The sequence below is a fragment of the Macrobrachium rosenbergii genome, chromosome 42 (genome assembly GCF_040412425.1).
Source record: "Macrobrachium rosenbergii isolate ZJJX-2024 chromosome 42, ASM4041242v1, whole genome shotgun sequence".
NCBI lineage: Eukaryota > Metazoa > Arthropoda > Malacostraca > Decapoda > Palaemonidae > Macrobrachium > Macrobrachium rosenbergii.
Window position 1 is genome coordinate 13,747,352 of NC_089782.1, and position 22,360 is coordinate 13,769,711.

The 22,360-nt window shown below is 40.6% G+C and overlaps 1 protein-coding gene and 1 long non-coding RNA gene across 6 annotated transcripts in view; one reads left to right on the top strand and one right to left on the bottom strand.

The window, feature by feature from the left end:
- The window catches only part of Mpi (mannose phosphate isomerase), a 148,534-nt gene extending 138,234 nt beyond the window's left edge, over nucleotides 1-10,300 (top strand). For all 5 annotated transcript variants that reach the window (XM_067085512.1, XM_067085511.1, XM_067085513.1 and 2 more), the window contains one exon: nucleotides 7,179-10,300. In XM_067085512.1, the coding sequence (XP_066941613.1) occupies nucleotides 7,179-7,415 (237 nt within the window). In that variant the 3' untranslated portion in view covers nucleotides 7,416-10,300. The remainder of the gene's footprint in view (nucleotides 1-7,178) is intronic.
- The window catches only part of LOC136827956 (uncharacterized), a 216,351-nt gene that overhangs the window by 46,811 nt on the left and 147,180 nt on the right, over nucleotides 1-22,360 (bottom strand). The gene's annotated exons all lie outside the window — the stretch shown is intronic.

A 22,360-nucleotide genomic window follows, 5' to 3' on the forward strand; every position in this document is an offset into this window, starting at 1 on the left:
CTAAAAACCCAGATAATTTTTGGTCTGAGGTATATTCACAGGTTATTCACCATTTTCTTTATTCCGGATACCTATTGGGTTTGGCAATAAAGAACGGGAAACAACACATGAACCAATATACTTATTATTTTTATGGTTCAAAGGTTTGCATGTTGGGTCTGGCAGCAGGATTAAATTGCCTTCCCAACAAAATCTCAGCATGACCATCACTCTTTATTCAAGGTAAAGTCACAGGTTATCAACAGTTTTCTTTATTCTGGATACCTGTTTGGGTCTGGCAGTAAAGAACAGGAGACACATGAACCCATAAATGTATTATCCATTGTGGTTCTACAGTGACTTACCTAATTGTGTCAGGTCTGGCTGCAGGATTATTGCGCCTTTACCAGTTCAGGAATACAGTCTCTACTAATCACTCTGTACATGTTTGGAGGTAAAAATGCTCAGGTGGATGTGTAGAGTAACAAAAATGGACAGGATAAAAAATGAAAGAATAAGAGAAACCACTAAAGTTGCAGAACTATCAAAGAAGGCCCAGGAAAGAAGACTGCAGTGGTATGACCATGTGATGAGAAGGGATGAGACATATGGAGAGAGGAGAGTGATCCAGATGGAGGTGCCTGGTGGGAGATCAAGAGGAAGACTGAAGTGATGGTGGATGGATGTGGTCAGAGAAGACCTGAGAGACAAACAATTGTCAGAGGACGATGTGTTTGACAGAGCCAGGTGGAGGAAAGGCTGTGTCAGGAACATTGACCCCACATAGAAGTGGGAAAAGATGCAGAGAAAGAAGAAGACTCGAAGACTTCTAATGAAACATTTCCGAAGAAAATTAACAATGTATGCACCTTTTAGATGTCATGCAACTTAGAGAAGGAGTGAGGGTCTGCCTTTTTAACGAGGGCCACTTCAATAATTCTCAGCCCATGTAGAGAGAATGGTTTGTTTGTGCTAAGGTGTATGAAAAACAGGACCATCTGGGATGTTTGCTGTGACACCTAGGTAAATCTTGAGTGCTTGAACCAAGCATAATATTTTGTATGAAATACTGAGTTCCTTTATCAGAAAAGGGGTTTTTCCCTTTAAAAAGGTCCCCATTCTTGTTCAGGAATGATGGGGGGGGGGAAGCAACTAGGTGTATGAGTGGTGAAATGTTGTCCTTGTCCAAGAGAGCCCAGTATGCCAATCAAAGCAGTGAAGAAGACTGCCTTTTGCAGCATATGAGTTGTAGTTGTATTGGGCCCATGAATTGAAGGATGACAGGAATTGAAGAACCTTATTCAGGGACCAGGTGATGGGAAACCTTGTAGGAGCTGACCTTTGCAGTGTAAAAGACTGGAGAATGGAATTAACAATTTCTATGGTAGGATAAATTCCAAAAGGCCAATGCTGCCTTGTATGCCATGATTGTTGAAATATGGAAAATTTTCAATGTTTGTATTTTTCATTACTAACAAACCTGAGGTCTTAACATATGGGGAAAATCTCTCTAGTGCAGCTGGATCCTGTTAAAAATTAGAAAGTTTGGTGGCATCACTGTATTAGCCAACAGGGAGAGAGTAGGCGGGGCCTGATCTCTTCTCCGCTTTGCATACACCGTGGGTAGCCAGTTATCTTCCAGTCCAGGTAACTGTATGAGGGATGGCTTGAGGTGGGCCATTTACGTAAAGACCTCAGGTTTGTTAGTTATGAAAAATACAAATTGATTAAAAATCTGCATTTGTTCATATACGGAACAAACCATAGGTCTTTATGTACAGTATGGGGAGACTTACATTTTGTGGTAGGAAAAAGTAAGCTTTAGAATGACTAGTGGTTCGGTTCACCTGGGTTCACTTCCTGGTCAATTGTTAGAGCATGGGAAGGAGTTGTATGCCTCTGATCTGTTAAGTGAAAGATTACTCAACAGCCAGACATCCGGGCTTTTACACAATGGGAACTCCAGTCTATATTGTGTCTAGGAAGAAAAGAACCTGTAATTGTCACAATGAATGAATTATTTTGAGTTATCTGGCTTTGCGACAGCTGGGTCATTGATGCCAATATCAATTAAATGAACAACATAGCTGCTATAAAAACAACAAAAAGATAAAAGAAAATGAATGACATATTTTAGGGAGAAGACTGGCTCTGATAATAAGTCTAAAAATGCCACTGGCATCATACACCACATCCTCTCCAAGGATCTTGGCAAGGATGAACCTGCCATCCAAACCAAGAGCCTCAGAGAGGTAACAGCTTCTAATATCCCCAAGACTGGGGCACTCAGCCAGCAAGTGCCTCACAGTCAAGGGGACCAGACACACACAAAAGGGTTGATTCTCCCTGGCCATCAAAAAACTCTGTGTTAGGCAAGTATGCCCAATCCATAAACTATTTTAATGACAATAATCGATAGGGAAGATAGAGAGGAAGAATCCATATTGCAAAATACAGACCAAAATTCTACGATCCATCATTAACCCAAAAACAAACAGGATTTCACCGATTTCACCGACAAGAGAGGACTGATGAACCAAAACACTCACTGTCTCACCCCTTCCCACAAAGGGTGGAGGAGTAACTGTTGGGAGTGTTTCGCTCGTTAACGATTGTTTGAGTTTTAACACTTGTCGAACCTGTGCCAAGTAGCCGCAGATAAAGCTAATGATGGAGGGTAAGTTTCACCTCAAAAAGTGTTTCAGCAATAAAAAATATCCTTGTATTTTTGCTTTACATGACCTTGCTTTCACCAAAGACCTATATTATTACATTTCTTCAAACTATGAAATCCAAAAATGACACATTTTTAAAGTAATTTGTATTTTTCCTAACATACAAACCTGCAGTCTTTACATATGGGTTTACTGTCAGTGCAAGCTGGAATTGGCCATGTAACTAAAAACAAGGTAGTTATTGGTAGTTGGCTACCAACGGTAGGGGAGGAAGCTGAGATGGCTCAGAGTTTTGAATTGGCATGTATGAACACATGGTTTCATTAGTTCGATAACATATAAAAGTGGAGGAGTGCAAAGCCAAATAGATTACATCCTGGTTGGAAGGGCAGACAAAAGCATGTGTTAAAAACAGGTTGGTGGTGATGGACTTGAAAATGAGAGGAAGGAAACCCAAAAAGAGAAAGAGGAGATCAAGAATTAAGATTTGGGAACTTAAAGGAGACAAGGGGAGCAATTTAGGACAACTGTGAGAGAGCGATGGCAGGAAAAGGGAAACATAGAAGTTGGACAGGGTAACAGAGTTGAAAATATGTGGGCAGACATGAGAGAAATATGTGTGGGGGAAGCAGAGGAACTGGTGGGAAGAACCAGTGGATGTAGAGTGTCGAGAGGAGAAAAGTGGTGGTGGAATGGAAAGGTGCAAGAATCAATTAAAAGAAAATCAAGAGTATTTAAGGACTGGAAAGTAAGGCATGCACAGGGTGCAGAGGAGCAGTACAGAGAAGAGGAAAGAGATGCGAGGAGGAGGGTAGGTATGGCTATTGGAAGGGTGGCAGAGCAGTTGAATTAAAGACTAGGAAGAAGAGAAGGAGAAAATGATATCTATAAGAGTTCAAACTTGAAGAAAAAGCAGAGACAAGATTTGGGTAAATTGGGTATCATCAAGGGTAGAGATGGAAATATATTGTATAGGGATGAAGACATTAAGAAAAGATGGAAAGAGTATTTTGAACAACTTTTAAATACTGAAAATGAGAGAGAGGAGATGGGGGAGGCACAGAGGGTGGAGGGACCAGCGATGGAGATACAGGATAGAGAAATGAAGAGAGCATTAGCATTAAGTAAAATGAAGAATGGTAAAGCACCAGGTCCATCAGAGTTCCAAATTGAAATGATCAAATTACTAGGTACAGAGGGGGAGAAATGGATGCTGGATTTATTAAAAGCTATATGGGAAGAGGAAGAAATGCCAAGGGACTGGGAGGAGAGTCTAATGGTATATATATACAAGCAGAAGGGAGGATTCATGAGAGGAAGAGAGACGGTGGATGCCATCTTCATAGTACGACAGCTACAGGGAAAGAGGCTAGAGGGAAACCACCAGGGGTCAGCATTAAGCCCATTTTTGTTTGTGCTGGTCATGGATGTGTTGAGTGAAGAGATCAGGAATGAAGTACTGTGGGAGTTGTTGTACGCTGATGACCTGGTGATTATTGCTGAAGATGAGGAGGACCTACAGAGAAGGGTTGGAGAATGGCAGGAGTCTTTAGAGAGGGGTGGCTTAAGGATGAATGTGAATAAAACAGAGGTTTTAGTGAGCAGTATGGAAGCTAGACAATAGTAATACAAGAAAGAAGAGGCTCGATTATAAAACAGGTGGAAAAGTTTAAATACTTATGATCTACTGTACTTTAAGCCAAGAGGGAGGAAGTGAGGCTGAAGTGGACAGTAGGATAAATGCAGAGTGGGGGAAGTGGAGAGATGTAGCTAAGAGTTGTTTGTGATAAGAAAATGCCAATCAAGCTAAAAGTCAAGATTTGTAACACAGTGATAATGCCAGTGTTAATGTATGGATCAGAAACATGGGCTCTAAGAAGAAAAGAGGAAGTAAAGCTTGAGAGAATAGAGATGAGAATGCTGAGGTGGATTATGGGAATATCACTGCTTGAGAGATTGGAAAACAATGAAATAAGAGCAGGCTTAGTAAAGATAACAGAGGTGATAAGAGGGTCACGATTGAGACGGTATGGGCATGTGTTAAGGATGGATGACGAGGAGGGAGTGAAGAAGGCTTGGAAAGAACCTGTTTGAGGAAGAAAATCGAGAGGGAGACAGAGAATTAGATGGCAAAATAAAGTGAAGGAAGATATGTAGAGAAGAGGTCTGGTGGAGGATGATGCCGTTGATAGAAGGCAGTGGAGAAGGCGCATCAGGCAACTGACCCCTTAACATAGGGATAACAGTGGGAAAGAAGAAGGTGGGGGAAGCTCCACCATCCAGTTGGTACACATTCGTAAAGACCTCAGGTTTGCATGTTAGGAAAAAAAGAAATTACTTTAAAAATCTGTCATTTGTTTCTACACTTATTCAAACCTTCGGTCTATAAATATGGGAGACTTACTTCTTGGTGGATTCTGAGGAAATCTCTGCTTCACCAGGGGACTTTCTTCCTGATCATGTAAGAGCAAAGGAAGGAGACCCATACCTCTGATCTGTTGAACATGTGTGATGTCCAACTGCCAGACTTCTGGGCCTTTTGAATTAATGGGATGTAGCATCATTGATTCCAAGAAAGGCTAGGATGAACCCATATTGTTGGGGGCAATAAAGCTGAAGATAACCAATGAGTATGTTCATTGTCAGTCCTTCTCTCCCCTTGCTAGAGAGAGGGTAGGACTTGCATCTGTTAATCCAAATTGACCAAGATTATAGAGAGGATACTCAGCCATCTAGAACACCTGCATGCTCACAAGTCCAGCATGTGACAGCTTGCTAACTGTCCTTCAGCCCACTGGGAGGGGAATGGTATAAAAGAGAAAGGTAGGAGGCCAGTCCCACACACACCTCTTATGCAGCTGTACACCTTAGGCGAGCTGCCACCTTTCCCTAGGGGCAGCTGGGTGAACTACATGACTGCTGAGCAGTCACTACAGAACCAAAGAGAGAGAGAGAAAAAAAAGGAGTCAAAGGATCTATGGGCAACATTCCAAATGGCAAAAGAGGAGGTGAATGTGGTCTGTCGTGACCACATTCCCGTCCTTCGTACAACATTCCAAATGGCAAAAGAGGAGGTGAATGTGGTCTGTCGTGACCACATTCCCGTCCTTCGTACCTATCTGGCAGGATCTCCCTGAATGCGAAGGGCAGACCAATGCCCCTGACCTTGCGAAACCTTGCCCGGATCGTACTGTTGTCCACCACGCCAGCCGTGGAGTTCGCCCGTTTTATCATCACACAAAGTAAAAAGAAATGGTGCCCTTGGATACCACCACTTGGTAGCCACCAGGGTCCCCAATTCAGAATGATCATACCCTATTGATCACTCAGCAAATCAGACAAAACGGCAGAAAGTCGTAAGCCTTAAGGCTTATACTATGGAGGCAAAAGACATCTCATAGATGCCAGCTGCATCTGGTGTTCCCAGTCAGTCAACCATCCAAGTACTTGCCAGACCCAACGTTGGTTAACTTCGCTGATTGGGCGAGAAGCGGGCTTTCAACGTGGTATGACTGTTTATGCCCACGGTCTGGAAAGACAGCTGAACAGTAACATCTTTGGTGTGTGTCGACATTGGAGGTCTAACTCTGCCATCTTCCAAGGTCGGACAATATTCCAGAATATTGAGGTGTCTAGACCAACTGTCTCTAACACCGACCCTAGCGACCACACTTGTCTGTCATTACATCCATCTTGCCTGGAATGTGTCTGGTTGACCGCTGTGCTGAGTGTATTACTGCCCACCCATGCACCTGAACCATCAATTTGAGGAGATGAAAGGACACTAGCCCCCTTTCTTGTTGACTATACAGCTACCTTGGTCCCGTTGCTTATCAAAACCACAGACAGACAGCCTATCCTTGGATCCTGAGGCTTTTGAAGACGTAAGAAGTTCCAGGATATTGAAGTGCAGGTTAGGTTAGGTTAGGTGCAATCCCTACAGCAAGGGTGACTGCCAAACTTCTTCCTCAGGAACTACACTTCACAGCTTGACATTAAGCTGTCATTGCTTTTAAATCTGTGAACATGTGTTTTACCTTCATTTATTTTGTGAATCCATCAGTAAGATGTATGACAAAGTACTGGAAAAGCCCAAGAGAGGTTGAAAGATGTTCAGTTTAGAATAAAACTAGGTACAGTATAAGGATTTAGATACATTTTAAAAGTTGACTGTTTTCTTTAAACTAGATATAAGCATTTAGGTACAGGCAGTCCCCTGGTTATCGGCAGGGTTCCGTTCCCGACAGCGTGATGATAACCGAAAATTGGTGATAATAGCGCCGATCCTTGGTTATCGGCGCCAATAACCGGGGACCAGCGCCGCTGATAACCATGGATCAGCGCCGATAACCAGGAATCAGTGTCGAAAATTCAGTTATCGTTGTCGCTAGACAAGCGCCGTAAAACCGGATTGCCAATAACCAGGGACTGCCTGTAAAGTATAAAGGTTGACTGTTTTCTTTACAGAGTTGTTTGTTTATATACAAAGGTTGAAGTAATTTTTTTTCCTGTGCTTCTATACAGATACCACCAGGTGCGACTGAGTATTCTTTGAGGACAGTTGATTCAGCCAGTATCATCATCATTGTTGAAGGGCAAGCAAAAGATTTAACCATTTCTCCTTCACCTCCAGGAGAAACAGCTCCAGTAGATGAAGTTCATCGGGGAACTGTCTTATTTTTAGGTGCTGAACAGTCATTGTCATTCAAGCTTGATGGGAACTCTCGATTCCTGGCATTTCGGGCTCTATGTATTCTCTAGAACTTATAGATTTTATCAGTAGTGGAATGCTAGACTGTTCTACTTTTCAAAGGTTTGTGTAGATTACAGCCAGATATACTTTGAGGGTAACAGGTACCTAAAGTAATTTTTAATCGGTACTGGTTTTTATAATTACAGCCTTATCAAAAATTATTTTAGTAATTTTTTTAGAAGTCAAACTTGTGCTTACACATTATGGTACAATACATGTATTCATCACCTAGCTATAAGTGGCAAAGTATGTACTGTATGAGCACATCAAGCATTTAATTCCTCTCATGATTATAACATAGACCTTGAGAACAAGATCTGTCAAGAAAAGGCAGTGCAGCTCAACCAAAAACCAAATAGTAAACTGTTTATCAAACATTTCTTAGAAACCAAACTTAATTAGGCTACATGTTTGCTCTACTAATGGATATTAGAGATGCATAATGATGAAGGTTAGAAACATAACAGCTCTTCTGTTAGGTCAGATAAAAGGAAGTCTTAAAACCAAAGCACTGACATAATGTTTATTCTGTACTTATGTGTATCTTGATGCCAAGATCAAAATGCATTTAATACAACCTTTATATACATAACTAGTAAATATAATTTTACACTTAAAAGAAGGGGGCTACAAGAGTTACCATATTATTTTTACAATGGGTTGTGAAAACTTTGAAGGGATCGAATCTTGGACTGAGGCCAAGGAACAACTATGAACATTATGTTAGGAATTACTTTTATTCATAAATCTGTTGAACAAATATAGTACTTAGCATCAGCATGCTTTTAAAGTTATGGAGTAAGCAATTACTTTGCTTTCCTGAAAGATGGTAAACATACAACTTACTTTTAATGTCAAACTCTAGGACAGTTGTCATTTATTAATAATTAAAGTAATAAACAAAATCATCTCTAATGTAAAATTACCTTACATTTAAAAGATAACATTCATACATCATGATAATGAGGTATCAATTGACAAAACAGCAAGAAACATTTTTAAGTGTTATTATAAATAGGTAGCAGCATTTGCTAATCTTCAGCATGCATTTTAATAAGTAAACATGCCTGGGAGTTTTGTATTTCAAGCAAATGGTTGGGATACAGGAGTGTAAGAAAAAAAAAAAACTTTGCCTTCCTGTTCAAGGAAATTAGCTGCACATATGCCCGTCTATGAAAGTTGCCATTGAGGAAGACATCGGGGTTGGAATTTGGGGTTTATAAACACCATCAGGTGCCAGGCTAGGCTAACTATCATACATATATTGTTTTGGCAGAGAACATACTAATCTGTGCATCAGGACAAAGGTTGGCTTTGAAAGTTTACCAGTTTGGCCTTTCTTGAAGATGCTTAGGCTGTCTTGCATGGCAGGACTGTATAAGGGATGGAATGGAATGGAATACCAAGTTTAGAACATAGGCCAAGCACTGGGACCTATGAGGCCATTCAACACTGAAAGGGAAATTGAGAGTAAAAAGGTTTTGAAGGCAAAATGGGGAAAACTTCTCAGTTGCACTATGAAAATTTTTAGGAGAGGGTGGATAGTAAGCTGGAAGAAAGAGAATATGATTGGAGGTACAGTAAGAGGAATGAAAGGGGTTGCAGCTAAGGGCCAAAGGGACACAGCAAAGAGCCTTAAGTAATGCCTGCAGCGCACCGCAAGAGGTGCTCTGACAGTACTATCCCTCTACAAGGAGACTGTATGAGGCCTCCCTATGTTTACCTGGGCAGATGCAGGAAACAGCTCAGACTTTCCTGTGTCCTTTCTTGAAATGGACAAGACTGTGCAAAGTATAAGAGCATTCAGCCAGGTTCTAAAGCTGGATGAATCCCCAAATGATTATTTAATGTATAAAAGCAACAACAGTTGTAGGTAATCAGTTCACTATTGAACTGAAACTGGTGAAGTGAGAATTGATTTCATTGTAAAGTTGGCATTCAGTAAAGAAATATTTTCATTTTATATAAATTAGTGTAATGTTTCAAATTGTTTTCTTTAAAACATAAGACTGTATTCTTGAAAAAATTTATTATGGCAGCTTACATTAGGATTTTGAAAATTAACCTGTTTGGTCTTGGCAGTATGATTTTGATAAGTTAACATAATTGATAATCATTGTTTTCTGATAATTGTGGAACATGTCCATAGTTTAATACACAGTTGTTTAATAATTAGCCTAATGGTATTAGTTCTAAGGAATTCTGAGAAATGCATAAGCACTAAACACAGAGCTTATATTTTTTGGAGGGCTAATATCAGGTACCTGGACAACTTTGCATTTAAAGTTGTCAGGAGTTTTGGAATGGTAAGCATCATTTGTACAAGGTATAAAGTTTCTGTATTTGACTGACTATCTATCTGTGAGTACCTTTTTTTTTGAGCTTCAAAGTGCACAGCAAATGTTTGTTAGATACTGATGATTATTGTGCATTTATTAACAGGTATATGTTGTGCTGATATTTTAGAACTGAATCAGTTTACATTTCATGTATCAAATTAAATATTTGATTTGGTTAAGGAATGAAGAAAGTTTTCACATTCAGGTTGCACTTATCATTATGGAGGTAGCAATTTGTCAGACAAATGCAATTTTTGGTTGGCTTTATAACCTTTTAATAGCATGTGATTTCCATTACAAATGCTCTGGTGGAGCTGAATTTACTCATATTTATCTGTAAATCACATTGTAAAATGGTTCATTCATTTTAAAATTATTGCTAAACATAAATAGTAGTGTTAATTACACCAATGGTTCCTGTTTTTTTTCAAGTCTTAATTTTAGTCACTTCATTGTTAGTTTAAATATGCTATATATTGTTTTAGAGGTTGAACACAAGGGCTGTGAATTACTCTAGTACTCTGTTGTTTAATAATTAAATGAATTTCTGTGTATTTATCTTTCATTTCCACAACTTAAGGAGAAAAGCAGTTTTTTGGTAAACAAAGGAGCTGTCCTTCAATGGCTATGCCATTTTATTGATTTTTTGTCGTTTTATGCAGTGAAAATTACTGTAAGACAATGCACAAGAAATAAAAAAATGAGAAATGGAAGAAAGGGAATGTAGGCAGGTGTGTGTGTGTGTGTGTGTGTGTGTGTGTGTGTGTGTGTGTGTGTGTAGGGAATTTCATAGCACAGTATATGATGTTCTCTCTAAAACTCCCTCTTGCACTGTGCATGATTGTTTTATCATAAGTTATATTGATATCCTTAATAAAATGTAAAAAAAAAAAAACAAAAGCTCTACAGGTCAAATGACTCCCTATCCCTCACCACCTATCCTGCAAAGCCTTCCCACCCACTCCCTGCCCAGGAAACTCCTACTCCCTCCCTCAACAATATTCTTTTGTGTGTGTGCTTATTGTAACACGTTTACAGGAGTTGCTAACACCTCTCTCCCCAAGCAGTGTAGCCAACCACTCCACTCCTATCAATCCCAGCCTTGCCTGCCCCTTTACTCTGTCTGTATGTTCCTGTAAGCAGTGTTACCAACACTTCTAAAGAACCATGCAGCGTTACCAATCATCAGAGCATGGTTTCTTGATTTTTATGAATTACATATATATCTTGGGTGCCAGTTGCAAGCAGATAATGTCAAGCTGAATATAATGTGAACATAAATAATTGAGGGATTACTGTAGGCAGTTCTGATTTGGAAGGAGCACCTTATTCCCTCAGAAATACATTGTAAATCGGCAATAAAAATGCAACTTTGACTAAATGGACAGTGTTTATAGATATGTAAAAATGATTGTATGTCTTCCCTGATAAAGACTGACTAATTACAGTGAAGTAGTCAAAATCTATATATCATTCATGCCCTCGTTTGGAGACTTTATTGGACACCATGAGGAAGAGAAACATTGAGATGAATAGAAAAAAATGGAAAAACAAGCTGTATATTATTGAACAAAATATGTAAGCTATGCTACTATTTCTTTTATGCATTCTTTCCATTCCCTGCCCCTCAAGGGGAATCCATTCTGTAAGGCTCATGAACTGTAAAAAATGTATTCCCATTTGTATCCATATGTCCATCATACACAATGCTGGTGTTACTTGTGTGGAGTGTCATGATTGGGAAGTAGTGTGGTTAAATACAATAATAATAATCTACTTTGAGTAAACATGGAGCATCAAAGAATAGATTAACACTCTGAAGACAGGACTGGTGTTAGTATTGAAGCTAATGATGGAAACTAGTGAGAATGATAACCATGTGATAATGTTTGTGACCAAGACTAATTTGAACGGTCATACTATAACTTGAGAGCAAAATTATCTGAGGACTTTAAGGATGGCATGTTTTGGGGATAAACTTTCAGCAAGAAATCCAGTATCATACAGTAGTAACATGATTTTAGTGTCAATAATGCAATTTTGTCTTAGGAGGAGGGTGGCCTGATATCCTGGCAATAATCTCAGCCTCAGCAAGGAGGGTAAGTGTACATATACTCCTCTGTATATCAATGTTATGGCAGGCAGGCTATGCTGTACATGACAAAAACTTTACAAAAAAGTAAGAGAATCTGCATACAGTAATCCCCAAACTTGTTGCTCTTTGGTTCCTACTACTGTACATCGTCTGGTATTGCATAAATGACACCACACACAAGATGGACATTTCTTCACCCATACTCCTTCAGGCAGAACAGGACTAATGCTAGTTCTTTTTTCAGAGAGGCATTAAACTTGCTTATAAGTGTGAAAGGAATAGGATACAGCAAGAAACAATGAAGAGGTAGTGTAAAACATTTGTGTTTTCTTCCCAGTGGCCCATCACCTTGGTTGAGTAGGAGCAAAGAACAACCTGCTGATGGTGGTGCCTCTCCCCTGGTATGTTCTATCATATTTCTCATGCCAGTTCAGAGCACCCAAATAAAGACAAGACTTACATACCTATCCTTACACATATCTTAATTTCTCATGTCAATGAGTCAATGACCATCAAAAGACACTGACCAGGTTCTGGTTGCACACTGGACCAGATGAATTGTGAATTGGACGGCATGCCCCTCCTCCAACAGAACTCTATTACCTGGCATGATGAAGTTAGGTGAAACCTCAGTGCTGGATCTAATTTAATCTGATGAACCAGGAGATACTGATGGTAAGGTGTATACATTATCTAGGAAACTACTAGTAAGGTCACCAGTTGTGACAAGCCAAAGTTTATCCCCAGTAGGTCCTTTTGGAAGGTGAGGAGTGCCATAAATGACAATCAATTGTATGCTATGAAAATAATTAACAAAAGTTGACAAATGGGCAACAGCACAAACTACAGCTCTGGACTGATTTCATATAAATTTAATACAATAATTCCATTAATTAATCATTTTAATTACGTACCAACTAATGTAGCCTATCATCTTTACCTGGTGCTTTGGAATATGTGTAGACTGGGTAAACAAAGTTATCAAATGTATAGAAATACATTGTATGGGTATCCATTTAGTTTTGACTTAAAGTGAGTAAATACTTTAAGGCAATGTTATTGTAGTAATTGTAAATGAATATTTTAATAATACTCCTTTATGGATATGACCTACTGTTCATGATACCTAACAGCAGACTTATGGACACATACCGTACTTGTGGCCAAGTTAGCCTGTTTTATTTTGAAGTGTTTGCTGCCTAATGCTGCATGATCGCAGAAGATGGAGAAGACTAATAATAAACAGCGACCCCATATAGAGATGGGAAAAGCTGAAGATAAAGAAGAAGAAGAAGCTGCCTATACAGTACAGTGATATAAGCAGCAAACACTAGTTAGTTTTCAAGTAATACTTGTTCATTTTATTGCTACTGGGCTGCTACTGTGCAGGACCCAAAGACCACCTGCACCATAGCGAATTGCTAAATCTGCTTTTTGCCTATGGAGATTGCCCATAAACACCTGCCACAAGTGCAGCCCTTGTAGGAATAAAGGAGAATTTGGTTGGTTGCTGGACATGTGTTGAAATATGCAACATGCTCCTGGCAGCAAGTTTAAATGATGAAAGGGTTCAGTTTTTGAGGTGCAGAACCTTGGGTGGTCAAGGTATTGAAAGAGGGTTATACCTCTCCTTTCAAGGAGAACCTTCCTTTAGCCAAATCGCTATTCGTATTACCCGCTTACTTGGCGGACTCCAAGAAATTTGTGGCCCTTTCGCGAGAAGTAGAATACCTTCTGTGCGAAGGGGCAAGGATCAAGAGTCAGAAGGGTTTGACAACAGACTTCGTTGTCCTCAAAGCATCAAGGGGCTGGAGGCCCATCCTGGACGTCAGTGCCGTAAATCAATTTGTCATAAAGATGAAATTTCACATGGAGACAAATTAGTCAGTCATGTCGGCCATCCATCGGGGGGGAGGGGACTGGATAGTCACCTTGGACATGCATGACGCTTACTTTCATGTTCCGATACACCGGGACTCCAGAAAGTTTCTATGATTCGTGTTCCAAGGGAAAGTTCTCCAGTTTCAGGACCCGTGCTTTGGCCTGTCCATGGCCCCACAAGTGTGTACGCAGATCCTCGCCCCCCCTCACCAAATGGCTTCACCTTCTTGAAATAAACATCTACTACTGTACCTGGACGACTGGCTTCTCAGGTCTCCATCAAGAGAAATGTGCAGAGGACTTAATGAAAACTCTTTGCCTAACAGAGTTAGGCATTCTGATAAACATTCAGAAGTCGCAGACGACTCCAACTCAACTACTCAACGGATTCTCTATTTGAAAATGACTCTGGGCTCTCTGACTTTTTGGGCTTTTCTCTCCCCAAGAAGAGTCGCCTCCTGCCTTCAATCCGTCAAGAGAATTCCTTTCTCTTCAACATGCTCAGTGGCTCAATGAATGAGCCCCTTAGGAACGTTAGCCTCAGTCGAGAAGTTCGTGAAATTGGGCAGACTTCACATGAGACCGCTCCAATTCTATCTAAGAGCGAACTGGAGCAAGAAAACAAGCAGACTCCTTCGTTTTTCCAATCACATCAGAGATTAAACAGGATCTTCAATGGTGGTTGTATGAAGACAGGCTTTACGAAGGGAAGTCCCTCCTTTCGGTGAGCCCCGACCTAGACTTTTACTCTGATGCATCAGACCTAGGTTGGGGAGCTCATCTCAGGAATCATTAAGTGTCGGGAATATGGTTGGAAGTTTTGAGAAGTTCCCATATCAACATAAAGGAACTAAAGGCCATTCATCTGGGTCTCCAGCCATTCTCGACCCTGGTGCACGGCAAGATAGTAACGATTCACGCAGACAATGCGATGGCTCTTTCATATATCAAAAAGGGGGGAGGGGGTCACTCGTTCTCTCTTTATGAGGTGGCGAGGGAACTTCTGCTCTGGGCAGATCAGAATTGTGTATTGTTATTGACTTGATTCATCCAAGGGAAGATGAATGTTCTGGCAGACGGTCTGAGTCGCCTCAAACAAGTCCTTCCAACGGAATGGACACTGGATCCTTTGGTTTGCAATGATCTATGAAGGTTATGGGACACACTATCCATAGACCTGTTTGCGACTTCAAGAAATCACAGGCTTCCTAGCTTCTGTTTCCCAATCCCAGATCCTCTAGCTTGGAAGACAGATGCTATGTTACTGAAGTGGAGAGGCCTTAATGTTTTCGCCTTCCCTCCCTTCAGCATGATCAGGGAAGTGCTCAACAAACTGACATCTCACCAGAATGTCTCGATAATGCTAGTCGCCCCCTTTTGGCCAAGGAAAGAATGGTTTCCAGACTTGCTACAACTAATAGTAGACTTCCTGAGGCTCCTGCAACAAAAGCAGTCGCTGCTCAAACACTCCACTTCCTCAGATTCCATCAAGGATTGTCCGCTCTGGCCCTGACAGGTTACAGACTGTCAAGCGCCTCGTCAGAGTGAAGGGGTTTCGAAGCAAGCTGCAGAAGCTATTGCGAGATGCAGATGACCTCCTTTTAACAAGCTCTACCAATCAAAGTGGTCAGTCTTCAGAGGATGGTGCAGATGCCATAATGTCTCTTCTTCTGAGACCTCTGTCAGTCAAGTAGCCAACTTTTCGCTATACTGTACCTGGAATCCTCCGAGAAACTTTCTACCTCGACTATCAAAGGATACAGATCTATGTTTAGTTCTGTATTTAAGCACTGAGGTTTAGATCTGTCCTCGATTCCGCTAAGCATCCTAAATCGGATGCAGTCTCTTGGAATCTGGATATCATTCTGAAATGGATTTCAGGTCCCCCTTACAAACCTCTATGCTCCAACTCCCTCAAGGATCTAATTAAGAAAACCCTTTTTATTTTGGTAGCGTTGGCTATGGCCAAACATATTAGTGAAATCCAAGCGATCAACAAGAGAACTGGGATTTTCACAAGGGGATGCCTGGATTTCTGGTAAAAAACGAGGACCCTTCTAACCCGTGGCCCCGTTTGTTCTCCATCAAGAATTTAATGGACATTCTCAGGTCGGAGGAAAAGGAGAGGCTTTTATGTCCAGTATGAGCCCAGAGATACTACAGTACCTTCAGGAGACTGAAAAGATCAGAGGTCCTTGGAACATCCTCTGGTGTTCAGTTAAAAACCCTTTCTGTCCTCTCTCCAAGAATGTTCTTTCCTTCTTTCTGAGAAGTTTGATTACCAAAGCCCGTTCCCAGATTCAGGAGGAAGTATTACTGGCTTTTAAAGTGAAAGCCCATGAAGTTAGGGCTATCACAACCTCTCTTGCTTTCAGACATAACATGTCTCTTTTGAGTGTCCTACAATCAACTTTCTGGAGGTGCAAGTCCTTGTTAGCTTTGCACTATCTCAAAGGCGTGGAGATCATTTTCGAGAATTGCAGAACATTAGGACCTTTATCTGTGGCTGGCATGGTGTTGGGAGAGGAAGCATAGGGAATCTTCTATCCCTCAGCTTTTTCACCTTGATTTAAGGTGTCGCATTTTGGGAAGCCTGGGAACACACTGTGTCTGGAGTTCCAGCCAGTTTTTATTGGTTTGGGTGGTGGTTTTTAAAATTCGGTGTAGGTAACAGTGTTGTGTAAGTTCCCACTCATGCAGGAGCGACTCTGGGCTATATAGCCACGCTCGCTGCAGGACAAGGGGAGCATCGACCACAGGCAGTGCCTATCTGCAGTGCTCCCTTGCCAGGTAAGGAACAACAAGCATTGTCTCAATGTTGGCAACTTTTCTATGTCAAATTTACTATCTTATTTATTGTTTTGATATAGACTATGTCCAAAGATCCCACCTCCTTCCAATGTGGAATCAGCTATGTAATTACTTGGCAAGTCATTTATATAAAAATTACATTTTTAAGATAAAATACTTTTATATATACTTACTAAGTAATTACATGATCGAAGCCCTCCCTCCTCCCCTCGTTTGGACATAAGGGCACAAACAAACTGAAGCTCTCCGCCTACTTGTTCCTCACAATCCCACCCCATTAGTGGGGCACGTACTTACAAAAATTTTGAATTTTTAGGCTGCCATAGGTAGGAAGCTCATAGCTACGTGATTACTTGGTAAGTATATATAAAACTATTTTACCATAAAAGTGTCATTTTTGGTAGTTGTTATGAGTCCTAGGAGTTACTCTCATGGATTTAGAGTGGTTATGTGTGTGGTACTCTTCGTAAATTTGACTTCGTGAGTCATAGTAATAAAAACGTGTCGTCTCTTTGTGCGTTTTATTTTCCAACTAACTACAGAGACTACAGTGTCTCGCCAGCTAGGGCGGAATTTGTTTATGCAGTATTCTGGTATGTGATGATCTAGCATCTCGTTTGCTGATGCCAGGTGGTAAATTTAAAAATCAAATTATACAAAAAACAAACTGAGGATCATATGTTTAAACTAATGTTGTAACACCTCTCCTTGATAAGTAGTTTTGTTATAATTTGAGTAAAGAAAAAAGTTATTTTAAAAGAAAAAACATAAAAAATATTTTGCTTTGATGTTACAAACAAAATATTCAACTCGAGTACATACAAACATTTAAGTATATAGTATCAAATGAAATGTAAGCATGCAAAAATAACATAATAAAAACATGATAAAGGATACAATGCTGTAATAAAATTATTTGCTTAAATGTCAAATATGGACTATTTACAACAAAGAAAGTACTCCAAGTGAATGCAAACATTTAATTACACGAGATGACATGTTAGTACATAAAAATAAGATGATAAAGAGAATGCAATACTTTAGTGTAATAAAAGGATTTGATTAGACATCAAACATTTACAGCTACACTTAAAAACTAGCCAATAATGATGGACATAATATGCAAACAATGCATATTAGTAACAGAATAAGTACCCTAAAAATTTGCATTTGCAAAATAATTGGCTAATAGAAAGTTGAAAATCTGACAATAATAAAATCATTATTTTTTATGTGACAAGTAAAAGTGCCGTTGATTTAGTCTAGGTCAGGACTCACTGTAAGGAGGGACTTCCCTTAGTAAAGTCTGTCTTCGTATGACCACCACTGTAGATCCCGTTTGATCTCCAATGTGACTGGAAAAACGAAGGAGTCCACTTGTGTTTTCCTGCTCCAGTTTGCTCTTAGATAGAATTGGAGGAGTCTCATGTGAAGTTTGCCAACTTCACAAACTTCTTGACTGAGGCTAACATTCCTATGAGGCTCATCCATTGAGCCTTTGAGCATGACTGAAGAGAAAGGAACTCTCTGATGGATTGAAGGCAGGAGGCAACTCTTCTGGGGGAGAGAAAAGCCCGAAAATTCTGAGTCCAGAGTCATTTCCAAATAGAGAATCCATTGAGTTGGAGTCATCTGTGACTTCTGAATCTTTATCAGAATGCCTAACCCCTTTGTTAGGCAAAGAGTTTTCATTAAGTCTTTGCACATTTCTCTCTCGACAGAGACCTGAGAAGCCAGTCATCCGGGTAACAGGAGATGCTTATTCCAAGGTGAAGCCATTTGGTGAGGGGGGGCAAGGATCCTAGTACACTTGTGGGGCCATAGACAGGCCAAAGCACAGGGCCCGAAACTGGAGAACTTTCCCTTGGAACACGAATCATAGAAGCTTTACGGAGTCCCGATGTACTGGAACATGAAAGTAAGCATCATGCATGTCCAGGGTGACCATCCAGTCCCCTTGATGGATGGTCGAAATGACTGACTAATTCATCTCCATGTGAAATTTCGTCTTTATGGCAAATCGATTTAGGGCACTGACATCCAGGACGGGCCTCCAGAGCCCCCGTTGCTTTGGGGCTAAGAAGAGTCTGTTGACTCCATTTCCTTCCAAAAGAGGCGCCTTGGAGCGCGAAGTCACTAGATCTTCACTTCTTGGTTCCTGATTTGAAGGTCGATTTCTTAATTGATCTTGAGTGAGGTCGCAGATTCGTGCGAGGTCTGGGTGGATCTTCTGCCTACCTCCACGAAAGGGTTGGGATTGGAGGGGAGAGAATGACTTTGTAGTCACGGTTGGGGAGTCTCTGGGACATTTGGTAGATTGAGACAGTTGATCAATGGTAGACTTCTTCTGAAGCAATGTCAAGATCTCCTGCACTAAGTCTTGTGGGAACAAATGAGCTTTGTCCAGAGGTGAAACAACAGAGCCGACTTCTTGGTAGTGGTCACCCCTTTGGTGATGACCAAACACCACAACTCTCTCTTCTTAAGAACACACATTGAAAAGGAGAGGCAAGTTCTACTGAACTGTCCCTTACTGCCTTGTCGGCACACGATAGTACTCCCAACCAGTCTGTCACGATATCCTCCGCCAGCACTGGACAATCCTCGATTTTTTTGGCCAACATACCAATAGTCCAGTTGAGGAAGCTATTCACCTCTAAAATCTTAAGTAAGCTCCTGGTCAGAAGGTCTAGCTCGGGGGAGGAGAACATTGCTTTTGCCAAGGAAAAGGCCGACTGACGTGTTGCATCTACCAATCCAGAGAAGTCCCCTGGAAGGAGGCAGAAATTCCCAGAGAAGGAGCTTCTCCAGTTTCATAAAAATGGTAGCTTCTCTTGACCAACTTGCAAGGTGGAAAAGCAAAAGCCGCTTTACCCTGATCCCACATAGAGCACCTTCTTAGCAGACGAGGAGAGCACTAACTTTGGCAGGTTTGCATTATCTGATGGGAGTTTCCTCATTAGGAAAGCTGAAGCAGGAGATACCGGAGGAGCCGGAGTGAAGAAATCCAGGAAATTATTGAGAAAATATCTTAAGGCAGAGTAGGACAATGAAGGGGAAGAATCCTGCTCTACATCCTCATCATCGGAAGAGACTGGCGACAAAGAAGTGCCTTTCGACATGGCGACAGCTGGGTTCTTCTTCAAGAAAGACATCAAGTCATCTAATTCCCGTTTAAGAGGAGCAAACAAAGAATCTTCTCAAGTCAAAGAATGTGCTAGCGAATGAGGTGTAACTGGTGCCAAGTCAGCGCGCGGTGCCACCTGACGCCCCAAGGTTGCTGCCCAAGCGCTCGGTCGAATGAGACTGTCAAAAAGGAGCCATCACAGCATATTCAGGAGATGAAGGACGTTCAGGGGCAAGACAGGGTCTTGATGAAGAAGGTCGACTAAGAGGTTCTTCCAGACGTTTAGCAGTCAAGAATGGGCGATCCAAATAAGAGATGGACTCCAGACTGTCTCAGGCCAATGGAGTTGAATGAGCAGATGTAGAAGGAAGCATTGCAAAACTGCAGGAGAGCTGAGGACTCATACTAGCCTCCTTGTATTTCTTGACAGGAGGAGGGGAGCTGTCCACCGCAGCAGAGAGTCTCTTCAAAGGTCGGGAGATGGAAGATCTACGCCGCTGACGTCTTGCGTCGGCAAAGAGCCTTTTGAATCTGGTGACCGACAGACGATGAACACTGAACGAGACACCTTTCCAGTGGCGCTATGTTGCAGCCTGGGACCGTGCAACAGGCTTGACGGGGGGGCCACTGTCCATGGGTAAATCCCACTGACCTCCATTGGACCTCCGGTATGTCTTCTCCCTGGTGCGGGGGAGCAGTACAGGGGCCTTTGTCTAGGAGCACCAGTGGGATTGGAAGCCACCTCCTCAACACTTTGCACTGCATTAACATTTTGCACATTGCCTTTTTCCACGAAGGCTCTAAAAGAAGAACCCAACTCCATTACTGTGTTGGCTAAAAATGCGACCTTTTTGTTGAACTTTGATTTGAGACTGGCAATGGTGTCACAATCGGGAGCATAGGAACCTGGAACAGGAGTACATGGAATAGGAATAGAAGGGCTAAGGATAGGTGACGATACAGGAATCTTAGGAGAAGAGACAGAATTATCTTCTAAAAGGTCTGCTACTTCTACAGGTTCTAAGCTGGCTTTATTTCCAGCCCTAATAGCTGCTTTCCTCTTCCTGTCTTTATCCATTTTGTCTTGATGAGACCTAAAGACTTTCCACTGTTTATCATTCCAATCTTTACATGCTAAACAAGTAATTTCCCCATCACAAATTTGCCCTCTACATTTCACACACTTTGTGTGAGTCATAACAAAACTTCGCTAACCTAGTCTTGCAAACTTCAATGCAAAACCTAAAGCCGGGTACACACATGCGACAATGCAAAACCTAAAGCCGGGTACATACATGCACACAATAGCACGTAACGCAACAGATTCTTGTTGCAAATTCGCCAGTGTGGACGGGACCTGAAGCCCGAGCAACGAGCAGGAGGTGCTCGTTGCGCGTTTCACTCCATTCCACCAATTGTCAGTTTTTGCCCGTCGCATCAAAGGAATGTTACACAACACGCTATGAAATGTGAGGACGGGACCTGTTTTGCACGAGTATCAACCAAGTCTGATAAAGTCGCTGACACGTCTGAAATTGGGAAGTAATAATCACACATTACTCTGATCCCTTCTGTGAAACTACGTGAAGCCTACCAATGGCTGAGTGGAGTGATGAAGAAGTCCTTCAGTTTATAAATTATTATGAAGAGATGACTGTACTGTGGTATGCAAAACACCCATGCCATTTTAATAAAATATGTCGCAATGATACATGGATACGGATAGCCCAGAAAACACGGAAATCGGTGGAGGAATGCAAGAGAAAGATGACCTCCTTCCTATCTTCTATGAGAAGGGAGAAGGCCAAGATGAAGAAGAGTATTGGAACAGGGAAAGGTGGAATTATTGTTGAATAAAAAATACTAAGTCTATAAATCCTTACATTAAAAAAACACTAAAAATGTCTGATAAATTATTTGAATATACTATACCACGGGTGACCCTTTGGGTCATATAAATTTTATGTGTGGCTGGGGAACAATGGGTCACCCAGTGAGTCGCATGTGATCTCTGGTAGCATTTATACTTTCGTTGCTACTATTATTATCATCTATTTCGTACACTTACATATTTAACTAGTTTTAGTTATAACCTGATTCGCATACACACATACTTATCTTTATATTTGCTTGATTTTTATAAGTTTTTTTAACCAATAAATAAAGAGTTTACAACCCTTTCCTCATACCTAATTTTGAAATAATGAAAATAAAATACATTGAAAATAAAATGCATAATAAAAATGCTTACACACAAACAAACAGATTTAATCAGAGTTATAGCATTACATAGACACATGTCAGTATATTGCTCAGCATTTAAAGTCAAATGATTATTTTAAGAAAAAATGGTAGCTCATGTAGGGAGTATATATATATATATATATATATATATATATATATATATATATATATATATATATATATATATATATATATATATATATATATATATACACACATACACACACACACACACACACACACACACACATATATATATATATATATATATATATATATATATATATATATATATATATATATATATATATATATATATATATATATATATATATATATATATATATATATATATATATATATTGTATATATATCTATATATATATATATATGTATATATTATATATAAAATAAAGTTGTAGTTTCTGTCCGTCTGCTTGATTGCCAACTCCTCCT